General features: G+C 52.5%; 8 protein-coding genes across 8 annotated transcripts; 2 read left to right on the forward strand and 6 right to left on the reverse strand.

The window, feature by feature from the left end:
- Window positions 1–485: 485 nt before the first annotated feature.
- AYO21_07757 (hypothetical protein) lies at window positions 486–2,807 on the forward strand (the record flags this gene model as incomplete). Its single annotated transcript, XM_022657710.1, has 3 exons — window positions 486–1,337; window positions 1,432–2,168; window positions 2,219–2,807. The coding sequence occupies 3 exons, from the start codon at window positions 486–488 to the stop codon at window positions 2,805–2,807; spliced, it is 2,178 nt and encodes a 725-aa protein (XP_022509987.1).
- A 344-nt stretch (window positions 2,808–3,151) lies between these two features.
- AYO21_07758 (hypothetical protein) lies at window positions 3,152–4,954 on the reverse strand (the record flags this gene model as incomplete). The annotated part of the gene is made up of 1 exon (XM_022657711.1): window positions 3,152–4,954. The coding sequence occupies one exon, from the start codon at window positions 4,952–4,954 to the stop codon at window positions 3,152–3,154; it is 1,803 nt and encodes a 600-aa protein (XP_022509988.1).
- Window positions 4,955–5,712: 758 nt separating this feature from the next.
- AYO21_07759 (hypothetical protein) lies at window positions 5,713–7,482 on the reverse strand (the record flags this gene model as incomplete). The annotated part of the gene is made up of 2 exons (XM_022657712.1): window positions 5,713–7,349; window positions 7,413–7,482. 2 exons carry the CDS (start codon window positions 7,480–7,482, stop codon window positions 5,713–5,715), a joined length of 1,707 nt encoding a protein of 568 aa, XP_022509989.1.
- Window positions 7,483–8,063: 581 nt separating this feature from the next.
- AYO21_07760 (hypothetical protein) lies at window positions 8,064–9,059 on the forward strand (the record flags this gene model as incomplete). Its single annotated transcript, XM_022657713.1, has 1 exon — window positions 8,064–9,059. One exon carries the CDS (start codon window positions 8,064–8,066, stop codon window positions 9,057–9,059), a length of 996 nt encoding a protein of 331 aa, XP_022509990.1.
- Window positions 9,060–9,752: 693 nt separating this feature from the next.
- On the reverse strand, window positions 9,753–11,666 carry AYO21_07761 (hypothetical protein; the record flags this gene model as incomplete). The annotated part of the gene is made up of 6 exons (XM_022657714.1): window positions 9,753–10,182; window positions 10,236–10,434; window positions 10,486–10,573; window positions 10,633–11,182; window positions 11,248–11,522; window positions 11,592–11,666. The coding sequence occupies 6 exons, from the start codon at window positions 11,664–11,666 to the stop codon at window positions 9,753–9,755; spliced, it is 1,617 nt and encodes a 538-aa protein (XP_022509991.1).
- Window positions 11,667–13,201: 1,535 nt separating this feature from the next.
- On the reverse strand, window positions 13,202–14,160 carry AYO21_07762 (hypothetical protein; the record flags this gene model as incomplete). The annotated part of the gene is made up of 2 exons (XM_022657715.1): window positions 13,202–14,020; window positions 14,074–14,160. 2 exons carry the CDS (start codon window positions 14,158–14,160, stop codon window positions 13,202–13,204), a joined length of 906 nt encoding a protein of 301 aa, XP_022509992.1.
- A 1,045-nt stretch (window positions 14,161–15,205) lies between these two features.
- AYO21_07763 (hypothetical protein) lies at window positions 15,206–16,702 on the reverse strand (the record flags this gene model as incomplete). Its single annotated transcript, XM_022657716.1, has 2 exons — window positions 15,206–15,624; window positions 15,682–16,702. The coding sequence occupies 2 exons, from the start codon at window positions 16,700–16,702 to the stop codon at window positions 15,206–15,208; spliced, it is 1,440 nt and encodes a 479-aa protein (XP_022509993.1).
- A 1,855-nt stretch (window positions 16,703–18,557) lies between these two features.
- AYO21_07764 (hypothetical protein) lies at window positions 18,558–22,805 on the reverse strand (the record flags this gene model as incomplete). The annotated part of the gene is made up of 2 exons (XM_022657717.1): window positions 18,558–19,959; window positions 20,017–22,805. 2 exons carry the CDS (start codon window positions 22,803–22,805, stop codon window positions 18,558–18,560), a joined length of 4,191 nt encoding a protein of 1,396 aa, XP_022509994.1.
- Between the last annotated feature and the right edge of the window lie 250 nt (window positions 22,806–23,055).

Below are 23,055 nucleotides of genomic sequence, written 5' to 3' on the forward strand. Positions count from 1 at the left end.
CTCCAGACGTGCCGGCCCCTGCTAACTGGAGGTCCCTCCGCCAGAATCGTAGAGGGAATGGAACTCTTGAATGCTCCGAATGTGGACTATGTCTGACACGGCAGAGTCATCTCACTCGGCATATTCATTCACATCTTCCTCCTACGCAACGGAATATCATTCCTTGCCCCAGTTGCGGGAAAAGATTCTCAAGACAGGATGTTTTCCTCCGGCATAACCGTAAGGTGCATCATGCGAGACAAGCCAGCAAGAGGGGTGGCCAAAAGTCTTGCTTCCGCTGTGTCCAAAAGAAATTGAAGTGCGACAGAGATCACCCATGTGCCACTTGTGCCAAAGTGAACGCAGTTTGCAAATACCCGGAGGAGTCAAAGGAACAGCCTCAATCAGAGGAGGTACACAGGCCCAATGGATCTGTAAGTAACGCACGTGAAAATTTGTCCAGTATCTTGGTTAACTCAAATTTCCAGCCACAGGATGCCCCTGCGATGGAAAGTGTAGCAGGCCCTGTGAATTACGGTGGTTCTCTGGCACCCTGTGCTTCGACACAGTCTGTTGATGCTATGGAGAGTGAGCAGGCACATGGTGCATTAGGAGTCGACCGACAGTACCCACCATTCCAGGATCCTTTCGCTGATCCATTTGGCTCGTTACCCTTATTTGACGTCTCGAATGGTCTGGATTTCGCACAAATTGGGGTTGACTGGTTGGATGTTTCTGAAGACCTGACCGGAGACTGGGGCATATCCGAACCGATGGCTGCGAACGAAGACGGCCCTTCGAACCGTCAGCAATCTCCCTGCCTGGATCGATCCGCCGAGATGGCGCCGCTGACTACTCGAACTGCCCGAGCCTCTCCTCAAATTTATCAGCCTGGTCTTGCGACTCCCTCTGTCACTGACTTGGCGCCCGAGGACCACGATGTCTCTCGCCAACAGTGGCCATTTGATGCCGAACGTGACGCCGCACCAAAACGCTACCAGGCACCCCCAATGCGACAAGTTCTCCAAATGCAGATTCAGACGAGCAACAAAGAATATACATCATTCCATAACAGCCTCACCGAATTGTTCTCAGATACATACTTACCGATCCCTGAGGTGGACCGTGGCACCGTCGCCGCTATGCAAGTTGTCAAAAGATGGCTAGAATCGTATTTCAGAGAATTCCATGGCGTTTCACCAGTCATACACACCCCCACATGGGATATTGAAACTTGTCCCACCATTCTGATCGCGGCCATGAGCTTGATTGGTGCCGCTTCTTCAGCCAGAGACGGGCCTAGCAGGGCGCAGTTGGCCGTTCTGAGCGAGCTTTGCTCAAAGATGCTACCATTGATTGTAAGTTGACTGGCACTCCTAAATGTACTTGTGGTGCGCTGGGAATTGTGCTGTCCTGGGCAACAGTGATGCTGATTTTCTGATTACTCTGAAGGCGGCTTCTGACACAAAAAACTATCAAGACATCAATTATCTGATAGCGTACTGTCTAAGCTCGATCTACTATCTCGGATCCGGTGACCGCCAGCTCTACCAAGTCGCCGATCGTTCCCGGGGTATTTTGATCGGCAGCCTTCGTGGCCTGGGAATTCTGCGCTCTTACTTCTCCGTCTCTGTCGAGGGCGAAAAGGAAAAGGGCGACCAGTACACTGACCATAGAGACCGAAATGCTCGTCTTCATCAGGATTGGATCTCTTGGAGGGACCAACAACAAGAACTAAGGCTTGCGTGGACAGTCTTTGGGTTTGACTATACCTTGTCTACGTTGACCAGCAAACGAGGGGGCATCGATCTTTCAGAGCTTCCGACTCGACTGCCGTGTGCGGATTCTCTTTGGACCGCACCGTCAGCTCAGGCGTGGGCAGCGCTGAAAGTTGACATGAGCGAAACCGCGACAGGGGCCTCATTGGCGTTCTGCCTCCGGAGTATTGTTGCTGGTAAGCAGCTGCCTCCGGATCTACCACCGTATTCGAGGCGATACTGCACCACCGTCTTGGACCGGCTCCTCTGGGATTTGAAACAACTGGACATGGTTTTCATGACCGGGTGCCTTGGCTTACCACAGTCTTCGTCCGGGCAACAAGAAAGAAAAACAACCTTGCTGGAGATTTTGGGCAAGATTCGCCACTCACTTTCGCGGCCGCGATCCAATGAGGAACTCATAAATTACAGGTGAGTTATAGCCCTCGATCTGCGCTTAGTATACTGACTTTGTGGCTCAGCATGATATATTCTATATATCACTACTCCAACCTGAGTAATTCTGGCGATATGATGGATTTGGTCGTCTTCATTGCACGGAAGAGTCTCTCTGCCAACAACCCGCATGCTATGGCGTCAATCAATGCAGCAGAGCGTCGGCTGGCGATCAGCTATGCCAGCGATCCGCAGAAGACACGCTCATTGGTCTGGCATGCAGCCCAAATCATTGGCGTCTCCAATCACTACATCTTCTGTTCGCCTTGTGAGGTGCTGCGAATGTTTGCAGCTTATGCCGTTCTTATTGCTTATGGCAGGTATCGTCCTCGCCTACCTCCAGACTACCGTGACACCACCCCGATTGATATTGGTCAAATATACGCAAATGCAGAACAGATGGCTGCGACTACTCAGTGGATTCGCTACGGCGGGTGCGCCAGCGTTGGCTCTGCAAAGGATATCCGGTCCGAGGAAGGCGTTCGGGCACTCATACGTGAAGGATGCGAAAGACTCAGCAGTATCATAACTTGGCGGGCCTCGGGGATGTTTGTTCGCGCTCTGAAGTATTTCGAACTTGAGGCCCAGTTTGAGCGCGAACACATAAACCCATGAAGTGCGGAAGATCCAGCGACCTCATCCTTATGACGAGGGTCACCTGCACCTCCAGCACCAGGGTCACCATGAAAGGCATGATGAGGACCCAACGTCCCTGACAAAAATAAACAAAGTTACGCACCTCGAAGCAAACATATGGCGCGAATTTCCGCCTCAACATGACAAGCTTAAAACAGGGAGCAGAGTGTCCTGATACATAAGCGCGACATTGTCATTCTTCTGAAACCAAGTGGACAAGCACAGGAGGGCCTAAGTTTTTACGATGAGATTGGCACGATTCTGACTCTTCCTAAGTAACTGAGATGGAGACGGTGGGATCTCCCCTGGACTGTGAGAGATTCTTAAGCTACCTGCTGTACAGTCAAGTCTTCTGGCCACTTGGGGGCATCGACTCCATTCCGCCTCGTTCCAATGTGATAGCCAGGCTTCACTATGCCCGAATCGAAGGAAATGACTGGCTTGACGCATCTCATCACCTTACCCTTCCCTATGGCGACGTCGGCAGGTCTATCCTCGAAAAACTCGGCCTTGAATAGTCGCTCTCGACATTGGCCGTTGAGAAGACTGTTCAGCATCCTCGGGTACGTGTATCCTGTGGTGTGATAGTGCCGGTAGACCTCGCCCGGCGTCTCCCTTCGCATTTTCTCGAACACCTTGTCAGGGTATGTGCCGACTGATCTGATGAGCCATTGGTTATAATAGTTGAGGGCTATATCGACGAGGTAGCTGCCACCCCGCTCGCCTCGGCGGATGATGGCTATCAAGACACCACAGATGCCAGCAATGCCTGTACAATAGTCACTATTGGGAAATACAGGGAGCACCGGTTCCCCGAGACCCAAGGCTCGACCAAACGAGTCTGCCACCCCAGTGACGACATCACTGATTTGCTGCCAGCCACTTCGATTGCGCCATGGCCCATTCCAGCCGTAGCAGTTTTCCCGTGCATAGATGATGCCTCGCCCTCGGCTGTTGCACAATTCTATGACCTGTTGCTCGCCAAATCCATATTTGGCCAGCACGTTGGGCCGGTATCCGTTGAGGACGACGTCGGCGTCGAGAATGAGAGCACGCAATCGCTCACGCCCTTCCTCCTCTCGGAGGTCAATATGGCAATTCCATTTACCCCAGTTGAGATCGGGATGGAGGACACCATAGTCGGGCAAGTGAGGCGCTGTGACTCGCATCACCGAGGCCCCCAGCTCTGCGAGCCCTCGACCGATGGTGGGACCAGCAATGATCCGAGTCAATTCGACAACCTTCAAGCCAGCAAGCGGACGAGATGGGGATGTTTGGCTGGTTGCTGGCCACCAGCAGGCAGGCTGCCGTTCATTGGGGATGTCGTGGATCTCAAACAGGTCGACATGTTGGTTGGCTTTGCCGTGCTCCGAGTTCCAAAACTCTTCGCTTGACAGGCAAACTTGTCCGGCGTGTTTGTATATGTCGCTCGTGCGGTGCTGCAGTTCGTCCGAAGGAATTTTGCCCACGGCGTCCATGTAAATTTGGATTGCCTCTTCATACGAGCCCACGTCCCTGTCCAAGGGCAGGTCGATCGATTTGAGTGGCCCATCGGGATTCAGGGACGAATGCAGCTGGAAGAACCTGCCGTCTGCACACCGATATAAGTTAGAGGACACCCCTCGATAGAGACTCGCGAACAACCGGTGCGTGTCACCAGATGGAAAGTGTTGATCAACTCCTTTTGTTCCTGGCGCCAGGCTGCCCTTCAAAGAGATATTTGCGCCGTCAGGGTCGATGGACCAGAGTATACAGGAGAAAATGAACAGGATTGCATGGTCGGTATTGATGGTAACCGTCTGAGGGTCGAGGTTGTACTTTCGCTTCAAAATCACATTGACCAGAGTGGCTTCCAGGGCTTTCAGCGCGGCCACAGACTCTGCCTCGCGCCAATTGATCGGGAGGCTAGGATCAGACGAGCCGGTGAAGTGGACTGGGAACTGGCCTGAGAGAGCCTCTTCCGGTAAAAACCGAGCGATGCGGGAGTTTCCCAGGATGCCTTCCTGGAAGACCTTGAGAGTCTCTGCCGGCACGTTGTAGTGAGAGTCGCCATTGTTATACGCGACGCCATTAGTCTGTTTGGTAACGCCATCTTTGGAGCTGGCAAGTTCTAGTTGAGAAGCCATGTTCGACTAAGATTAGGTGGGCTGAGTCGATGTGCAAGAGTATTAGGATTTCTTGGACGCGATGGTGGGTTCAACCCCAAACACTAGATACCAAAGGCTTTCTCCTATACAACTCGGAACATCAGCCTCAAGCAAGACACACCACCACAGACTCTGCTTGGCCCACGAGGTAACGAGTATTTCACTGGTGGCCAGATTGCTCACCTGTTGCAATCGCTCGGAGGAGCAGCGGGGCTCGTGTGTCTCAATGTCCACCGAGTACGGGATCGCCCACCAAGAAGACAGAAACTACTCAATAGTCAAGCAAGAGGAGGATTTCAGCGACCGGAGTCTTTACTTCAACGCATGCTCAACATGGAGACGGAGGTGATGGAGGTGGCGACGCTGAGTTTTATGTAACCGAACGAAACATACTTTGTATACTCCGAGGGCTGATGATCCATGGACAGCCACCTGATCCCTCCAGTTGTAGTTCCCCGGACCTCCCACTTTGTACTTGTAAACCAACGCACAAAATGAGGAGAAAATTGTCTGCCGAGGAGCCGAGAATGTCGTGGGTTCTTGGTACGAGGAGATGGTCAGACATGGAGAGAAGAAGTGGTATCATTGGGGACAGAGGACGGAGAGATCTGCTTGAGGCACAAGAGCCGGAAGTGACTATATATTGTGACTCCATACATACGCCGTGCTCTCTATGTCTCTACCAAAGATGTATCGTGTTACTTCACAATTCACTCCCCGAAACATACAACAAATGATCACAGTCTCGCCTGGATCGCCTTATGCGCCTTGTTCGTCTTGTTCGCTTCGGCACGGAGTTCCTTACGGAGGATCTTCCCCGAGGCACTCTTGGGTATCTCGTCGACAAAGAAAACACCTCCTCGTAGTTGTTTGTAGCTGGCTACTCGGCCCTTGACGAACTCTGCCACTTCTTGAGCAGTGATGGTCTGGCCTTGGGATGATGGACGGGGAACCACGTACCCCCGGGGCACTTCGGTCTGTTGCTGGTGGTCCCAGACTCCGATAACAGCGGCGTCTGCAATCAGCGGGTGGGACGTGAGCAATGCCTCCAACTCTGCAGGTGTTACTTGGCTGCCCTTGTACTTGATCAACTCTTTCTTGCGATCGTGGATATAGACGTGCCCATCTTTGTATGTCCCAATATCGCCCGTCCGGTAGAACCCATCGACAAATGTTTGCTGGTTCTCCTCAGGCCGGTTATGGTAACCTTGAGAGAGGATTGGGCCTCCCACCAGGAGCTCACCGGACTCGCCTTCGGCCACGTCTTCGTTGTTGTCGTTGACAACGCGAAGAACGACGTTTGGGCACAGCTGGCCGACACTCCACGTCTTCTGGTCGAGCCAATCCGTGGCGGCGATGACCCCGGAAGTCTCGGTAGTGCCCCAGGTCTGCGCAACGTAGGCTCGTCCCCTGCCCAATTTCTCTCTCAAGTCCCGTATCACACTCTCCCCGATAGGTGCCGCTCCTGTGACGGCAACTTCCAGCCCGTCAAAGTGGTCTGTGACCTTGTCGCTCTTTGCAATTCGTAGCCAGACCGGCGGGACCGTGAATTGATATGCCGGCCTGTATCGTCGATGGTATTCCAGAAAGGAGTCAAAATCGTAGCTCTTCATCCACCAGGTCGTGCCGCCCATATAGAAGGGACAGGTCGAGTACAGAGAGATTCCGGCAATGTTATTCATAGGTAGATGTGCGATGGTGTTCATCACAAACTCTCGTCCTTCTTGTCTACGGTGGGCACGGTAGCGGCGAGCGACGTCCATAGTGCATATATTGTCTGCCACGAGGCTCCGATGGGAGATCCGGACGCCTTTTGGCAACCCTGTAGTGCCGGAGGAGTATAAGAGACAAATTGTGACTTGTTCGAGTGCTCGGCGGTCGGTAATACGTGGCCAGTCAAGCAATTTGTCCCCGTTTAACTCGAGGAGATTAGACCGATCGGCGGCAGAGATCAACTTCCAGCCTTTGGGGATTGTGCTGTCCAGAATCAAGACCCTTTCTCTTCCAATACCACATTTTTGCGCTGCGAGTACCACCCTCGCTTCGCACTCCGGTGAGCATACTAGTAGGGTAGGCTTTGCGTCCTCGATCTGGCGTACCAGTTCTGCCGAGCGGTATTCCGTGCTGGAACCCGTGTAGACCCCTCCCGCCGCGACGATCCCGTAGAAGAAGACGGGAGCAAATGGACTTCCGTATAGCGTTGTGAAGACGACATCGCGACCGACCCCCGAGGCGCCAACATTGTAGCGGTGCCGGAGAAGGTGCGCCACCCGCTTGACCAGTCGGCGAGCCTCTGCTTTTGTGATGCTGTTTGCTGGATTGGCTGCTTCGACGTGGACTTGGGTGTCTTCACGAGCCAGACACAAGTCCGAGTCTAGAACATAGAGATCAGCAGGTGAACGGACATGTCAGAAGTGCTACCAGGGACATAGCTTACCAAACAACAGCGACAAGATATCCAGGGATGGAATATCGAGGTCCCCGTGCGGCGACTTGTAGACCCGCATCTTGTCACTTGTGAGCCTCACTGGAAGAGTTTTTTTTTTTTTTTTTTTTTTGCGTCAAGTCGTGCAGGCTACTGACACGTGCTTATATCATGAGACTCTTTCTCTCAGAATGTACTGTACTGCCGTAATAGCATCCCCTCTGCTTTTAGTCTGGAAGGCACCGCCTCGGTCAAGTATATTCAATGCCTCCGGTCCCACCTGCAGTAAACTATGCCGAATGGAGGCACCAGTGGGTGCAAGGTGGGGAGCTCCGAAAGGGGGCAAATACAATATTTGGTGGCCGAAATCGGCCAAACTAACTAAGTGGGATCCACCTTGATATACTGGCACCATCCCCACTTCCACCTCGATAACTATAGCCCGTCACATCCTACTGCAGTAGTAGTGGTGGTAATAACAAGTCCTCTTCTTGCATCTTGAATTCCTTTTGATTTATCAGATAAAAACACATCTTACCATCACTGGCGTTGAGACCCTAACAGGCATTTCCACTGCGAAACAGCCAAAACCCGCCGGATTCGAGACCAACTCCGATTTCCTTCACTTGAATCCAAGTGCTGCCGTTTCCCTTTCGAACCAAGATGGCTGTACCTATCCGTTGGCTCCCCTCAGCAGGTGCATGGTCTGCATCTAAGAGCTGCGTGCCTCTCTTCGCGGGAAGCAGTCGGACGCTGAGGCCGAAATGCCACGGACCACAGCAGTCAAATCGAAGCACCGTTGCGAGATTTGCAAGCACCACACAGCCGATCACGGTCAAGAAGATTGCAGGCGCCTGCGGTGCAGAGGTCTCGGACGTCGACCTGGCCAAAGACCTCGCAGACCCGAGCATCGTCAAGGAAATCCGAAACGCTCTCCTCGATCACTCGGTTATATTTTTCCGCGGCCAGGGTCATCTGACGCAAGCCGACTTTCTCGCGTTCAGCAAACACTTTGGCAAGCCTGTGCAATATCCGTTTGTCAGTGGCTTGCCCGAATATCCGGAAATCATCCAGGTGCTCAAGCGCGAGCATGAAACGTCCAACTTTGGCGGAGTGTGGCACGCCGACACCACCTACCTCGACCGGCCACCGATGGGCACCATCTTACTCGCCCGCGAACTACCCCCTTATGGCGGCGACACGTGCTTCGCCAACCAATACCTCGCGTACGAGACGCTCAGCGAGGGCCTGAAGAAGACGCTCAGCCCTCTCCGCGCCATCAGCAGCTCCGCCAAAGCCGACGTGAGCAAAACGCGCGAAGATCGCATCAAGGAAGACGCGGGGAGCATGAAACAGACGGACTTTGAAGTCTCGCATCCCGTGGTGCGCACGCACCCGGAGACGGGCCGCAAGATCCTGTACGTGAATACGGCACACACCCTACGCTTTGACGGCTGGACCGAAGAGGAAAGCAAACCGTTGCTCGACTACCTGTTCACACACCAGGTCAAGCTCGAATTCACCTGTCGCTTTCGCTGGGAGCCCGGCTCCGTCGCCTTCTGGGACAACCGGTGCGTGCAGCATAACCCGGTCAACGACTACCACGGATATAAACGGTTGATGCACCGCATCACCCTCGAGGGTGACGTGCCCAAGTAAGCGGGAACTACATGTACCTTAATTTCGACGCTTGCATTCTTTCAAAATGCTTCAAAGTCTGACGCCGTGCGGGAGTTTTTCTGGGTCACGGCGAATACAAAGTTCTCAATTTCTATAGCTTTTACATAGATAAGTATCAAAGTATCCAAGCTGCTTGACAGGTGACCTGTATGCATATTGTGAAACCAATTTATGGCGAGGAAGGAGACAAATGTGCTCAAACCGAGATCGGCGCTCAGGTTTGGGATCCTGCCACCTCAGGACTTCCAGAGAAGCCGTTCTTGCAGGTATTGGTCCCCCCCGACCATATCCACAACAAACCGTGGTGCGGAGAAGGCTGTCGGTAATGTATGCAATTGCATCCCTTCTTGTTTAGTAAGAAAAGGCCGGAATATCTCGCCAATCATGGCAGATTATTAGGCACTATAGTAGTAGATCAAGGATGGACCCTGTCCGGCGGTTCATGACAAAGGGCCCATTCCCAATACAACTTTTGGTATTGGCAATTCTGTCCCTTACGACTATAACAGTTGGCCAATGTACAAAGACGCAATCCACCGGCTGGGTATGGCGACAGACATTTCCTAGACTTGAAATCGCCGTCCCTCAAGTTCACCGTGGGACTAACAGCTCGCCAGCCCCCAGGTCTGTCCACGTCCCAACTGTCCCTCAAGTCACTCTGTTTGGGCCTTTCTAGACTTCAGCAGCCTTGGATCCCTCCTGGCGAACTTCGACAACGTCCGCTCTCTTCTCTCCCTCACCCTGACCTAAGTGGACAATGTCGGTATTGGCAAGGAACTCGTCCAGCTTCTGCCTCTTCTCTTCGGTAGTGTCGTTGACGTGAACCGCGACCTCGTCTCCAAACTTCTGGCCGATCTCTTCCAGGCTCAGTCGAGCAGTCTCCGGGAAGTAGAAGTAGATGATGGGGATAAACACGGCACACCAAATGATCACCACGAGATAATACTTCCAGCCCACCCGGTCAAACCCGATCGGCGCAGTCTGCAGCAGGATGATGGTCGAGGCAAATTGGCCGAAGAGAGAGAAGCCCATCCCAATAGGTCGGATTTCCGTGGGGAAGATCTCCGCGACGTAGATGTACATGGTGGTATCGCAGAATGTGCTGTGGGGGAATGTCAGTCTGAACGACGGTTTCTAGAGCGGTTCGAGCTTTACCCTTCGAAAGTGAGATAGAAAAAGACGAAGAAGATCCCGGCAGCGTTGCCTGCACGGTTGTCCGTCCCGGCGTACTCGGCGATCATTGCTGCGAGACAAGCGGTCGTTACGAGACAGCCAGCGGTGCCGAACATCAGCATGCCACGGCGTGAGTTCACCTTGTCATGAAGCCATGCGCCGAAGGGGTTGTAAATCAATGCTAGTTATGTTCAGCACGTCTTCTCACTCATCTCAGACAGGCGAATCTCACATGAAGTGCAACTCCAAAGAGCATACAAGAGGAGAGGCATGGACCCCTCCATTCCCAGGCTCGTGTAGAGTATCACCGAGTAGTTGTTCTAAACCAAGTCAGCCACAGCACCACGGCTCCGCACTGATTCTGTCATCTTGAACTCACAATGACAAGCGGCCCAGAGAATTCAGAACCCCATTGCGTCAAGAACCCCACGATCATGCGTTTCCTGTAGCTCTTCTTAGTCCAGACCAGCTTCCACACTGGCTGCCCGGAGCTCTTCAACTTCGCATTGTCGACACGCACCTGTTCGCGAATCTGGTAGAACTCTTCTTTGGCGGCGATTTCGTTCGGATCATCTTTCGTTGTACGCAGCCGTCGAATGATTTGGAAAGCCTCTTCGTGCCTGTCCAGGGAGATCAACCACCTGGGCGAATGAGGCAGCCACGGTGACCCCACAAGCAGAACCAGAGGAGGTAGGCATTGTAGACAGAGGGGAAACCTCCAAGCAGATGCCTCGTTGTGAGCAGTCGCAAAGTAACAGGCATATCCGACCCAGGAAGCCAGGAGATAACCCCAGACAAGGAAGATTGCGTGATGTCCGACGAGCCACCCTCTGCTCCCTGGGGGAGACAGCTCTGAGATGAACATTGGAACGATGGTTACCAAGACACCCACGCCTATTCCTGCCACTATTCTGCCGACCTGAAACATGCTTGGACGTGTCAGGATAATCGCGGCAACATTTGTGACATAGGGTTAGGGCTGTGACAGACTCACGCTATAGCTGCTGCGCCGCCTTGCAGGACGCCACCGACCAAGGCCGTGAATGCCCCTAGCTGGATACTGGCCCTACGGCCGAGGGCAGAGGCAGTCCACATGACCAGCAGGGTGCCGATGGCACCGCCTGCACTGTAAAGGCCGTTTGCGGTTGCGATCGTGCTGGTTGTTTTACCACCGTAACCCGGCTCACCTTGCGTTGGCAGGTCAAAGTAGGAATACCATCCTGGCTGGCCAATGGTGGAGCTGATCACCGATGAACAGTATCCGTATGTCTATCACTAGTGGTCAGCCATCCGGACCGCCTCGCAAGGACTGTCTGTCCTGGGCAACGGCGGTCTTACAATAGAGCCAAACCCCGTGAGAATAATGACCCAGCGATTGTAAGGCGTGATGTGTGAATTATTCGATTTAGCCATCTTGGGCGAAAATCGCTGCAATTGGAATGATCCCAGGAAAGGGGTAAGGTGAAGGCTGTAGAGAAGTCCCCTGTACAGATTATGCCACCACCTTAACCAAGGGATTGAGGACGCATATAAACCATGGGCACTTGGATATCATCCCGCACTGGATCTCGGACGAGTTCTTTGGCAGATTCGCGGGGTCTCCACGCAGAAGGAATTACCCGCCATCGGCTCCCCGCCTGTGATATTGACCTGATTGATTTCGTTTGTTGCTCGGGAAAGTTTCAAATTCCGCGTACCCGAGTAGGCGACAGTGTCGATTCCTTCGGCCACGAGACTTGGTCAACAAAACGGTGTACGGCTGCCGTGGAAAGCCGGTATCAAACGGCGAAGGAGTGTTATGGCATCACTGTGTCTAGTCAATTGGGTGTTGACCCACAGAGAAACATTAATGTTTGTGAAATGTTCTTTCCGAGAGAATTATCGGCTATATCCGAAAGAACCGTGCCCATGGACCGGATGATTGAGTTGCTGGTGTGTGAAGGTTGGGTTTAGCATGGCAACATCTGCTTGTTCCCAGAGAGATGACCGATATTTCGATACATGACGGATTACAGAAAGGTATGGCTCGGGTAAACCTGGAATTGAGGTGTTGTTTGTCAACTCAGGGAGACGCCGCCGCTCTATTGGTAGAAGCCACTATACCCGACCGGCGCAGTGGTGGCCAGCTGTATTCCGAGGGAGAGAAATCACATGCTGGATCGGATTGCAGTACTGGCTCTTTAAGACCGTTCTCGCGTCGAACAACTTCGAACCGTCCAAAGGGGTGGCATTGACGGTTGTACGCGACGCCTGGATGACATGTACGAAGCCCATCGACTTATTGCTGGTTGGACTTCATCATGCACTACTGTGAGAGGTCCCACAAGCTCGCGCTCGCTTTAAATCGACAGAGTATAGCAGAGTATCGCTGATCGCATCTATTAAAGAGAGTGTGAGCCGAGTGGGTGACTTGTGTCGACGTTGTACGAAGCGCCTGTCTGAAGCTTTTACAAAAAGCTTGAAAAGCTTGAATTTGAGCTTGACACCCTTGACACTCCGACACTCTTGACACTGTCAAATAGACACAATCTCGTATCCGCGATGCTATTTTTTCAGGTCACATCGGCAAGATCTTGACTCGCTTCCAATTGTAACAAGGCTAGTGATAGTTTTATATGCAGCAATGTGCCGAACAGGTTGATATCTTGCACCGTCCCATCTCCCCCACACAACGATCCACAGCCCTGATTGGAACGGGTAGAACTGCCTGCCACGTTTAGACGAGCGACCAACCATGAAAAGTTGATAGACGACCATACTCATTTATTCCTGGTCAACAATAAGAGTCGATTTTGCTGCATGGTGACTTGAAGATCCTTCATTTTGCCAAACAAACCACGACGCCAGTACATAACTCGTACACCAATTCAAACTCCAGGGATAAAAAAAAGACAGTCTCTGTGCAGATTCCAAAATCTTCATTACCCTCCCCTGCGAATTGCACGTACTTACTCGTCGTAAGTAGCACCCGGGGCCAGTCCATGCTTTTCATAGAGCTCCCCTGGCTGTCGGCCTAGTCGACCGGCACTGCTCCTGAGCTTGCCCCTGCTGGCGTCAACAAGGGGAGAGATCCATTGGTCCTCGACGGTGCCACCGACCATCTTGTCGCCTTTTCTCAAATACGTCGTGGCGCCCAGCATCGTCGGCTGGAAATTGACGTAGATGGCCTCCCAGTGCTTGCGGTCCACCTCGAAGATTTCGTGGTTGATGCCGATATGATCATTTTCTTTGATCGTCTTATTCCACCAGTCCCAGCATTCGCGATGCAGCTTGCCGTACGCAAATTTGTGAATATCTTCGGCCGACCGCCAGTAACTCAGATTCATGAGCTCTGTCGCGCCGTTTTTATCTTGGCTCGTCCAATTGGAACCACCGTAGTAGCCAAGATCAGGATTCTCAGCCTCGAGATCCTGGATCATTTGGCTCAGATAGTCGCCGATAGTCTTGACGTTGGGGGCAAAAATCCCAAGCGGGTGATTGACCTTGGCTCCTAGCATGAAAACAGCAAGCTTTTCTTCCGCTGCTTCCTCGTGAAAAGTGCCATCCTCGTCTGGGATTTGCGGAGAAACGCGATACGGAAGAGCTTCATCGAGGTAGTAGTTTTTCTTCCGACCTAGAGTAATGGCCATTGTATCCGCTAGACGGACTCCAAGCACAATAAGAGAAGGAAGCATGGCATAGAAGCGCGGTATGATAAAGACGATAAGGGACTGTAGCAGAGCCCCAAGGAGGATCCACGTCGACACCGAGAAGTTTTCTCGGAGAGCCTGGAGAGAGTCAGTGCTCGGAACCGTGCAATAATGGTGTTGCGGAGACTCACGTAAAGAAATCTGCTCCTCGCGTCGGGCCAATTACTCTGCGCACGTGGGCGCTTTACAAAGGGAGGAAGGGCACTCTTGAAAGCCATAGTGGGAGCAATGTACAGACGGCTGTCGGGTATTTGAAGCACTTTGTCAAGGCTTTAGCGATGAGATGAACCAGGAGTTGTAGAAGTAGGAATGAGAGCTGATATCGAATGTGTAAAAACAAAGGCTGGTGAAATAAAGTCGACTATATATCACGGTCACAGCCTGTATCACCAAGCCGCCACGGCCATGGATACAACGTTGCTAAACTTCATCGCGCTGAGTGCATGAGGTGCTTTGCATTTTCGGACGAGACGAATCGAATCGCAAAGCGAGAGAGCAAACCGGGGTATCAATTTGGGCGGCGGAGGTGCCAATGGCAAGGAACCTGCTGCCTGCAACGTCTGGGCTCCATAATTAGGATACCAAAAAGGTAACTTGACCTGGGCGGCGGCATTGCTTTCGCACGAATGCTCTGAATCAGGCGAGATACCCCCCAATCAGTTTGTGGAGGACGAAAGTGTGACAGCAACATCTCCGCAAGGCGAAATGTGAACAGCGGATTGAATATTGACCGCACATCGCTAAGCTACAATTTAAGGCCGTAAGGGGCTCCCTCCCGAGTACACAACAAACGGTCGTTGAACGCCCCTAGGCAGACACGAGTACATTACTTCATCTCGCCTCCTCTATTCCTCAGGCCCTATATCATTCGGCCGTACTCGTACACGACATTGGAGGATCAAGTCTCTAGTAATGCAATTCACACTAGGTTACTAGGGTAGTCGCTGTCTGGACTTTTAGGCTGTAGCATAACAGCTCCAAGGAGCTCCGGACCCAATATCCGACCGTCGCGCCGATCTATGAAACAAGCGGGCTCACCTGACGCGCAATGCTCGGAAGAACAGGATGTTGACGTCCCTCAACCCACAAGTTCCTGCAACTTCAGATCTCATCCTCCCCAGAATTTCTATTTCTCTAAGAGTCTTCTTGCTCTACCATTTAATGCTCCAATTTGACACAGCCCAAACTCCGGTATTTTCATGCAGGCCGTGTGAAAGCGTATCAATAGCAGAACCCGCCAGAGTTCTGCGATGCATCTCAGACTTATGACGCCGTAGTTTTCGGTGTCTTGGTGGGAGACAGTCCCAACCCATTTCTGTTGCGGAAGAACAGCACGCCTGCGTCCTCCCCGGTAGCCCCCTCCATGGGTTCAACCCACCCACACCATCTCATCGACTTCCACAAGCTTTGCAGAAAGCCCAATGAACCTCCCTCGGTGTCACTTCGATAATGACGACCCATGACCTTCTTGATGGCCTCGCTGGCCTCATCAGCGTGGTAGAATGGGATGGTGCTGACATAATGATGGAGGACATGAGTTTCGATGATTCCGTGGAATAGTTGGCGCCCGATAAACCCGAATTCTCGATCAATTGTGGCTGCGGCGCCGCGGGTATATGTCCACATCTCAGGAGTATAGTGAGGAAGAGAAGGGTCGGTGTGTTGCAGGAACGTTATCGCCACTGTTTACCTGTAAGCAAGAGAAGTTTGGAAACACCATATTGGTTTGTATAACTTACCTAACCAATGATTGACCCACAAGTAAGGAGCAAGATACCAGACAAACAAATTGGAGAGACCATAAGTCTTACCGACCCAGAAGAGGATGCTTCCAACCACGAGAAGACCCAAATCACTCAGGAAAATGAGCTTGGCATCTTTGGCCTCATACAATGGGCTGGCAGGATCAAAATGGTTGACTCCGCCTGCGAAACCGTTGTGCTTGCCAATGCCGCGGCCCTCACGCTGAACTTCGTGCTTGTTGTGGCCGGTGACGTTGGTGAGCAAGTACATGGGCCAACCAAAAAGTTGTTGGGCGATCAGGTGGTATGCAGTTGCAATTGGAGTCTCCTCGGTAAGCTCATCGAGCTGATGTAGCAGCCACCCTCTTCGAGTGCAATATTGCTCTTTGGTGACGGGGACAAAGACCATGTCTCGCTCCATGTGGCCCGTGGCTTTGTGATGCTTGCCATGAGAGATTTTCCAAGAAAAATAAGGCACCAGAAGCGCGGTGTGGCAGAGGTAACCGACGGTGTCGTTCAGGACCTTGCTGGGCGAGAATGACTGATGCCCGCACTCATGAGCCAGCACCCACAGCCCGGTACCGAAGAGCCCTTGCACAACAGTATACAGAAACCACAGACCAGCTCTTAACGGGGTGGACGGGACGTTCTCGGGGGTCAAAAACCGGTTGAAGAGGTAAAAGGTGACGGCGAGGGAGGTGACGTCCCGAGCAACATAGTACAGACCGGTAGCCGCAGATCGTTGGAAGCAATGCTTGGGGATGGCTTTGTGTATATCGCCAATTGTGAAATCAGGCACTTCGAAGGGGTTGCCATAGGTATCGAGCAGCTGCTTCCTCTCGGGGCTCTGTTTTGCCTGAGTGGTAGCGTCTTCCGAGGCAAGCGAGGACAGGGAGGTCGAGGAAGGGGAGGTTCTCGGACTATCGAGAGGTGAGATGTTGGCAGAGGAGCTGGGGGTCGAGTCAGTTGTCGCCAGACGACGAAGGACTGCCTCAGCGGGCAATGCAGTGGAAGTCATGGTTGAGCTGGCGAAAGACTCTTCAACAGACCAACAAGGTGAATCTTCGACCTGAGTGCTAGGAAGACGGACGTAGGAAGAGTCCAATTGAGGGAAGTGCTGGGGGAGGTCAGAGCAGTGAGAAATAGAAGAAGGCTGCAGCGACGGGCCAGGCTTAAGAGGGGAGCTTCTGAGCTTGAGGGAAAAATAATATTAAGGCTCAAAGCGTCGTATTCTTTAGGCCAAAGGAGTGAATGGAGCACTAGCAGCGAATGAATAGAGTTGTTCCCATCGTAAAAGTCCTGTAGGCGCAGGGCAGTGGAGTGAATGTGGGCTGCGGGCAATTCTTTTTTTTTGGGCAGAGGGGAAAAATTCGCCATGATCCGTGAATCTCAACAAAGCCTCCCAAGGGCTAGCGCGGCAGGGGCAAGTCAGGGGACCAGCAGCTAGCATCGACACGCAGACCATTTAGCTGCTCGGTTGTGCCTGGGCGGTGAGCGACGATTCCAGGGTCTTTGTCTGGGCCCCGAGGATCGCCCACCCACTTGCTGGATACCTACCAAACCTACCTACCTAGCCTGGTAGGTGGTTACTGTCGAGAGCGGCGACCGAGCCTCTGCTTTATCGCTCAAACTCCGTACAACCCAATCCTCCAAAGTGAAATGCAGACGAGTATCTACTGGTCTATTTTGTCCACTACTATCTTCAGCTGCTGCGTCTATACATAAGCTGATAAAACCAAGACCACCCAAGACTAGGTGATTGGATTAGGCTGTTGCCCCGAACGAGTGTTTCTGTCAGTACTGGTCTACCGAATCCTCGTCCTGCTATTACTCGGTTTTTTGCACTTCCGCAGGGAGATTGTTCGGACGGCAAACACGGCCTGGCCAAGATTTTCAGCAAAATCCCCAAAGTGGGACTTGACTGGTTGGCACATTTTCCCCAGCAAGGGACTGAGTTGGGCGACATTTGTGTGCAGTGGTGCCTCTCCCTGATTCCACCCCACCCAGGCTTGAGGATACACGGGTTTGCCCCCTTCGTTGACCGATTATTTCAAAGAGCCATGGAACCTCTGGCTTTGCCCGACTCTTGGCAGCTCCAGTTTCGCCATCTTGTCGATCAAAGGAAGGCGCCGCTGACACGCCCGGCAGGATGTCGTGCGTCGGTTGGGCGCATTGACTGACCGCTGATGGTCGGGTCCTTGAGCACATGTTGCATTCCGTGCCGGCAATTGCTGCCCGTGTAAAGGGATGGTTGCCAATCGATTGTGTCCCTATGGCATGTGCAACAGATCTTCGCAGTAGCAGAGTGGTTGTCGTTTCACATGCTGAGAGGACTTGAGGTCAGAGGTAGGTGGCAGAGCTGATGCCTCGGTCGAATGGGGAAGGTTCAAGCATGACGAGGTGATGTTCTCTCCAGCCGAAGTCCCTGGCACCACTGGTTGTCCACTGGAATGGTCAGCGTTGCTGGGAGCATGGGAGCTGGTGGTCTGTGGTGGTGCAAGGGTGAAATCGGAGTTCCAACGAAAACGATTTTGTTGGGGAGCTGAGACCTAACGCTAACCCACCATGACTCGCCCTCACCTCCGCCGATGTCATCACTCCACCGCACCAATCTGCTTGAAGCGTGGTAGTCGGCTCGTACCGAGCACGGACCCTGGAGTTGGACTCTGCGACTGGTCCGAATAGCTGGAGTCAAGGTTTCTGGAATGGCTCAAAGCGAGGCGGTTCCTGGCGCTTAGTGTCACCACAGAGTAGTGAGAACGAATGTCCAAGCTGCGGCTCAAAACAATATATTGGCATCGTTTCATGCCAGCTTGGAGTCTCGCCATGGCGGTGAAGGGCGTGTTGGGGGTCCTGTACGGAGTAGTTGGGTCTCAGCCCACTCCACGACTCCCGCTTGCCACTAGCCTGCCAACGCCCTCGTCTGGTATCATTCCAAACACCTCCACAGTGGTGCTCCGCAAATCTGGGGTAACGAGAACACTCCGACCATGAGCAGGATTCTGCACATCGCTCACGAGATCTATCCATTCGTCCTTGCCACTGTTTCTGACCCGTCTGCGACATTTTATGCTGACCGAGGGAACGAGCAGGTGTCCGAGATGCTGTGGGAACAGGATTAAGCCCATACGTACCGCCTCGGGACCCAGTCGCACAGTGCCTTTGCGTCTGCCTCCAATAAACCACGAATCCGAAAGGGCCGCGATCTCGAACAATCCTTCCAGCTCTCCCTCTATCTGGTCTTCGAGTTTGATGACGATTTCGGCCTGCAATGGCTGGCCGATGGTTGCAGTCGCGTGCGGTGGCACTGACCATGCGGCATCTAGAAACGCGGACACTAGAACCGGTCGCGAAGGAATGTCGACATATAGTCTGAGCTGTCGTTGAGGGACTTTTGAAGATGAAAATTTGATCGGTGGCGTTCGAGAATGCCAATTTTGAAGCCAATCTTCAATCTCAACTCTTCTTTGTCGGTCGAAGGCACACAGGACTGATGGCCACGCCATATCCTCCATCTTCCAAACTTCAAATTCTTGTGTTAGTCCTGCAACTTCCACATCCTGCTCGGTCCATGTGGTGCGGACCCGTTCCAGTAGGTGCGATGTTAGAAGCCGGGCGGCGAAAGCATGCTTGGAATTGGCAAGCTCCCTAGTGAAATGTGTCTCCAGAATTGCCAACATCACCCCATCTAGGGATTGGAAGTCAACAACCAGAGTCAGCCTCCTGCTGACATTATCAGTATTTGCGTCCTTGGGCACAAGACGGACGGTCCAACTAGCAGGTTGCTTCGGGAATACCACGAATGGCTCGGCGAAGCCACCGCCTGAAACCATCTCATAGGAGTCATTGCCGTCGAGATTGCAGCCAAAGAGACGAAGTGGTACCATTGTCGAAGGGATGATGGTGAATCTCGAGTACATGTAATCCTTACGAAACACATCCTGAACATTGACTGTTACAGGTAAGATCACCTTGACAAAAGCTGTGTCGTAGAAGGTGAATATCCCTTGCTCCGTCTCATAAGTGGCCTCAAGGCGCAATGTTATGGCTGGCTCGGACGCGGTCTCCATGGTGTACGGGATTTCGACCTCCGTGACCGTCAATGAGCCCAAGTTGTCTAGGACCATCACTAAAGCGTCACCTTCTCGAGCAGTCTGCACTTGATTTGACTCATGTTGGTCGCCTACTAATTTGGAGTCATGAATATTGAGCCTTAGTCCAGCCGTTGCCGTCCTCAAGCGAAGCTTGACCTGCTTGATATCGTTTCGCCCAGGCCTGATTTGCAGTAGTAGCCTACGGATCTGGGCCAAATGAATGATCGGGAAGGGGTACATTTTGATTCCAAACGATCGATAGCTGGGGTAGAGCAGAAGCGGCACCACTTCTGCGCGAGGGCTAAGTGAATCATCAAATCCGGCCGCTTCGTCGTCTAGCCTTGACTTGAAGTGGTGCAAAAGTCTCAAATTTCCAATGCAGACCTCAACTTCATCCGGCACGTACCAGCCATGCGTTGTCACGGGAGTTTCCAGGGTTATGGTTTTGTCTGTCGAGTCGATGACCACTGTTTCTGACAGGAAGAGCAATATGAATCGCGGTTCAACACCGTCTTTGGCAACAAGCCGCAATTTGACCTTATCGATCGGTGGTGTCGAGACGCCAGGAAGACTACTCATCTTCATTGAGACAGTGAAGCCATCCTTGTTCTCAAGTGGAGTTATGTGGTGCGAAACTGCGGAGATGCGAAACAGTAATGCTGCACGTAGTGTTGTTGCTGGAATATGTGGCAATACCTGGAAAAGCTGATTCATATAATATTGGTTCGCCTCGGAGAAAGATCTCGAGGAAGTCGCACGACCAGCCTTTCTGGAGTGGTGCAAACAAGAAACGAGACATCGCACGTAATCCTTAGGCCGCTCAAGACACTTGAGGCACTCGGCATAGATTCGGAGGAGATACTCTTCAGAAGGATGATGTGACCCACGTGGAAGTGGACCAAGGATATTTTCAAGGTATCGTGCAGCAGTGGACCAGTTACCTTGAGAATATTCCATCTCAACGAGGTTTGTCAATATTTGCCGGGAGGTAGATCGATTCTTCGTAGACGATACAATCCGAAAAGCAAGGACGGAAAACATGGCGTAAAGCCTGAGGAAGCTTGGCTTTGATGTCGCAGCTGCTTTCAATGTCGTCGACTCTAAGCCTGCGAGAAGCTCGGTGTGGTGGGGGGTTTGGTTTTGGTCTTTTCCTACCGAGCCCTGGCTGACATCGCCGTTGGTGGCAATGGGCTGCATTCCATTCCCATTTGATTCCTGGGCAGAATGCTTCATACTAAGAACCCACGGTTTCACAGCCTCCAAGGTCTCGACAAAATGTCTCGCCATGAGTATGAGCTTTGATATCCACAGAGCGAGACGCTCAAACCCTGTTCTATTCGGCGGCCCGTGTCGAAGAATAGTCCCATTCGGCATCGAAGAATGCCTTTTGCTTCGTTCCTGAGACCGTTCGCGAGAAGACGACCGCAAACCAGAAGTAAGGGATATGTGTTGGTAGCTCTCAGCAAGCCCATGAAGCTGGTCTATAGCAGCTGTGTCGGGATCATAAGAGAGTTCAGTAGTGTCCAGTGACAACTCTTGGCTGGTGTAATCGATATCGCCACCCAGAGCTGGCAAAACTTGGGCAAGAATTTGTATAGTGGCTCGCCATTGCCAGTTGGAGACAATATTGCTTGTGACTGTTCTCTGGGTACGCAGTTCATTCTCGCTCAATCCTTCATACCCACCCCAGGCATTGTAAAGCTCAAATCGGAGAGTGCGACCGACAAGATTGATAAACTGCATGGCTCGTTCCACTAAATCTGCGACCACGTTGAAATCGACTCCCGTAGTGCCTGCCTGGGAGGATTTCCGCGCTCCCAACCGCGACTGCCTGGTGAGGATCTCCATTTCCCGGGTGAAGAGATAGATGCGAAGGTCCAACGCCGATACATCATTAGATAGGATAAGATTGCGGTAATTCTTCCTCTCAACGTCAAAGGGAGAGTCATCTTGATCTGCCGCAAGAATGCTACTCGGGTCAAGCGGTAAGCTGACGTCTATAGGCGGGACACGCTGCGTTTCCGAGTCCAGAGCTGCTCTCAGTAGATCCTTGGATTCTTTGGAAAAGGTCAATAATGCCCCGCTCTCATCGTGATCGTTTCTCTGAGCTTGCTCCTTGACCAGCGTGTCGAGACCCAAGGAAAGCTCGTCATAAACGGCAAGGGCATCGTCAAGCAATCCCAAGTTTTCAAAGCCTTTGGCCAGACCCTCTTTGAGGATAAGGAATGTGCAGAAGTTCCAGCCAGGCAAACTTCTTTGACTGTCTCTTTCGCGGATGTCTAATTCGTATTGAGCAACCCGAGCATCAAATGAGCGCAGGATACATGTTTTCAGGCAGTCCACCAAGTCTTGCCACTGCTCTTCCACCTCTGCAGAGGTCAAGGGCGTTGATTTGTCTCCAGGGTCGAGGAGGCGAACTTGTGCAACGCGAGAAATTGACGACTTGGAACTGCTGAAATCGGCTCTCAGTTTGTCAAAAACCGTGGAAGGGCTTTTGCCAGACCACTTTGACTTGCTATTGACGCTGTCGGTGCTCTCCGAGGCTTCCAGTGAGAGGTGCTTTGATGATTTCGGCTGGCTAGCAGCGGGAGTGTTTGGAAGAACCACGTGGACAATCAGCCATTCGAAAGCATCATGATCCTCCTGGCTCTTGCTCGACAGTTTACCATCGTTTGAGGGCGTGTGCGTCTTGACCCACTGGCGGACCTCTTTCCTGACCTTCTCCTTGTAGGCTTCCTTGTCATCGCACCGTAGGAGATATAATTTGACGTAGGGGGTCTCACGCAGACCTGGTATCTGATGCCGCCGAACGTTGGATTGTGCCCCAGCGGAGGGGTCTTCCCGCGTCAATGATATGTTAAGATTTGAGATCGATCGGAGTGGTCGGTTGGGAGCTTTCCAGTGTAAGTTGCGCAGAGGACTTCTGGCTGATAGTCGAGGTTCGAGACGGTCAAAGAGGTTATGTGGATCAATACATTGAATAATCACTTTGGAGTTGGGAGGCGGATGGGACTCTGGTGCGTCCATGATAGAGAGGAGGGAATGGACTGCGCAGGAGTGGCAATGTTCGGCGGACGCATGGTGACAGAGCGTCTAGCGTGACGATCCTGCTCTGTACTCGACCGATGAAAGCATACTCTGGTCTGCACGGATGGAATAGATGCGCAAGGCAAGACCTCGTGCGTATCTTTGTACCGCGTAGGTAGGGCGGGCGACAATTATGTGCCATATTGCGGTTTATGTCATGAATGCGCCGCGGTAGCCGATTAGCCTCTCA

Source organism: Fonsecaea monophora (assembly GCF_001642475.1).
Source record: "Fonsecaea monophora strain CBS 269.37 chromosome Unknown Scaff62, whole genome shotgun sequence".
Classification (NCBI taxonomy): Eukaryota; Fungi; Ascomycota; class Eurotiomycetes; order Chaetothyriales; family Herpotrichiellaceae; genus Fonsecaea; species Fonsecaea monophora.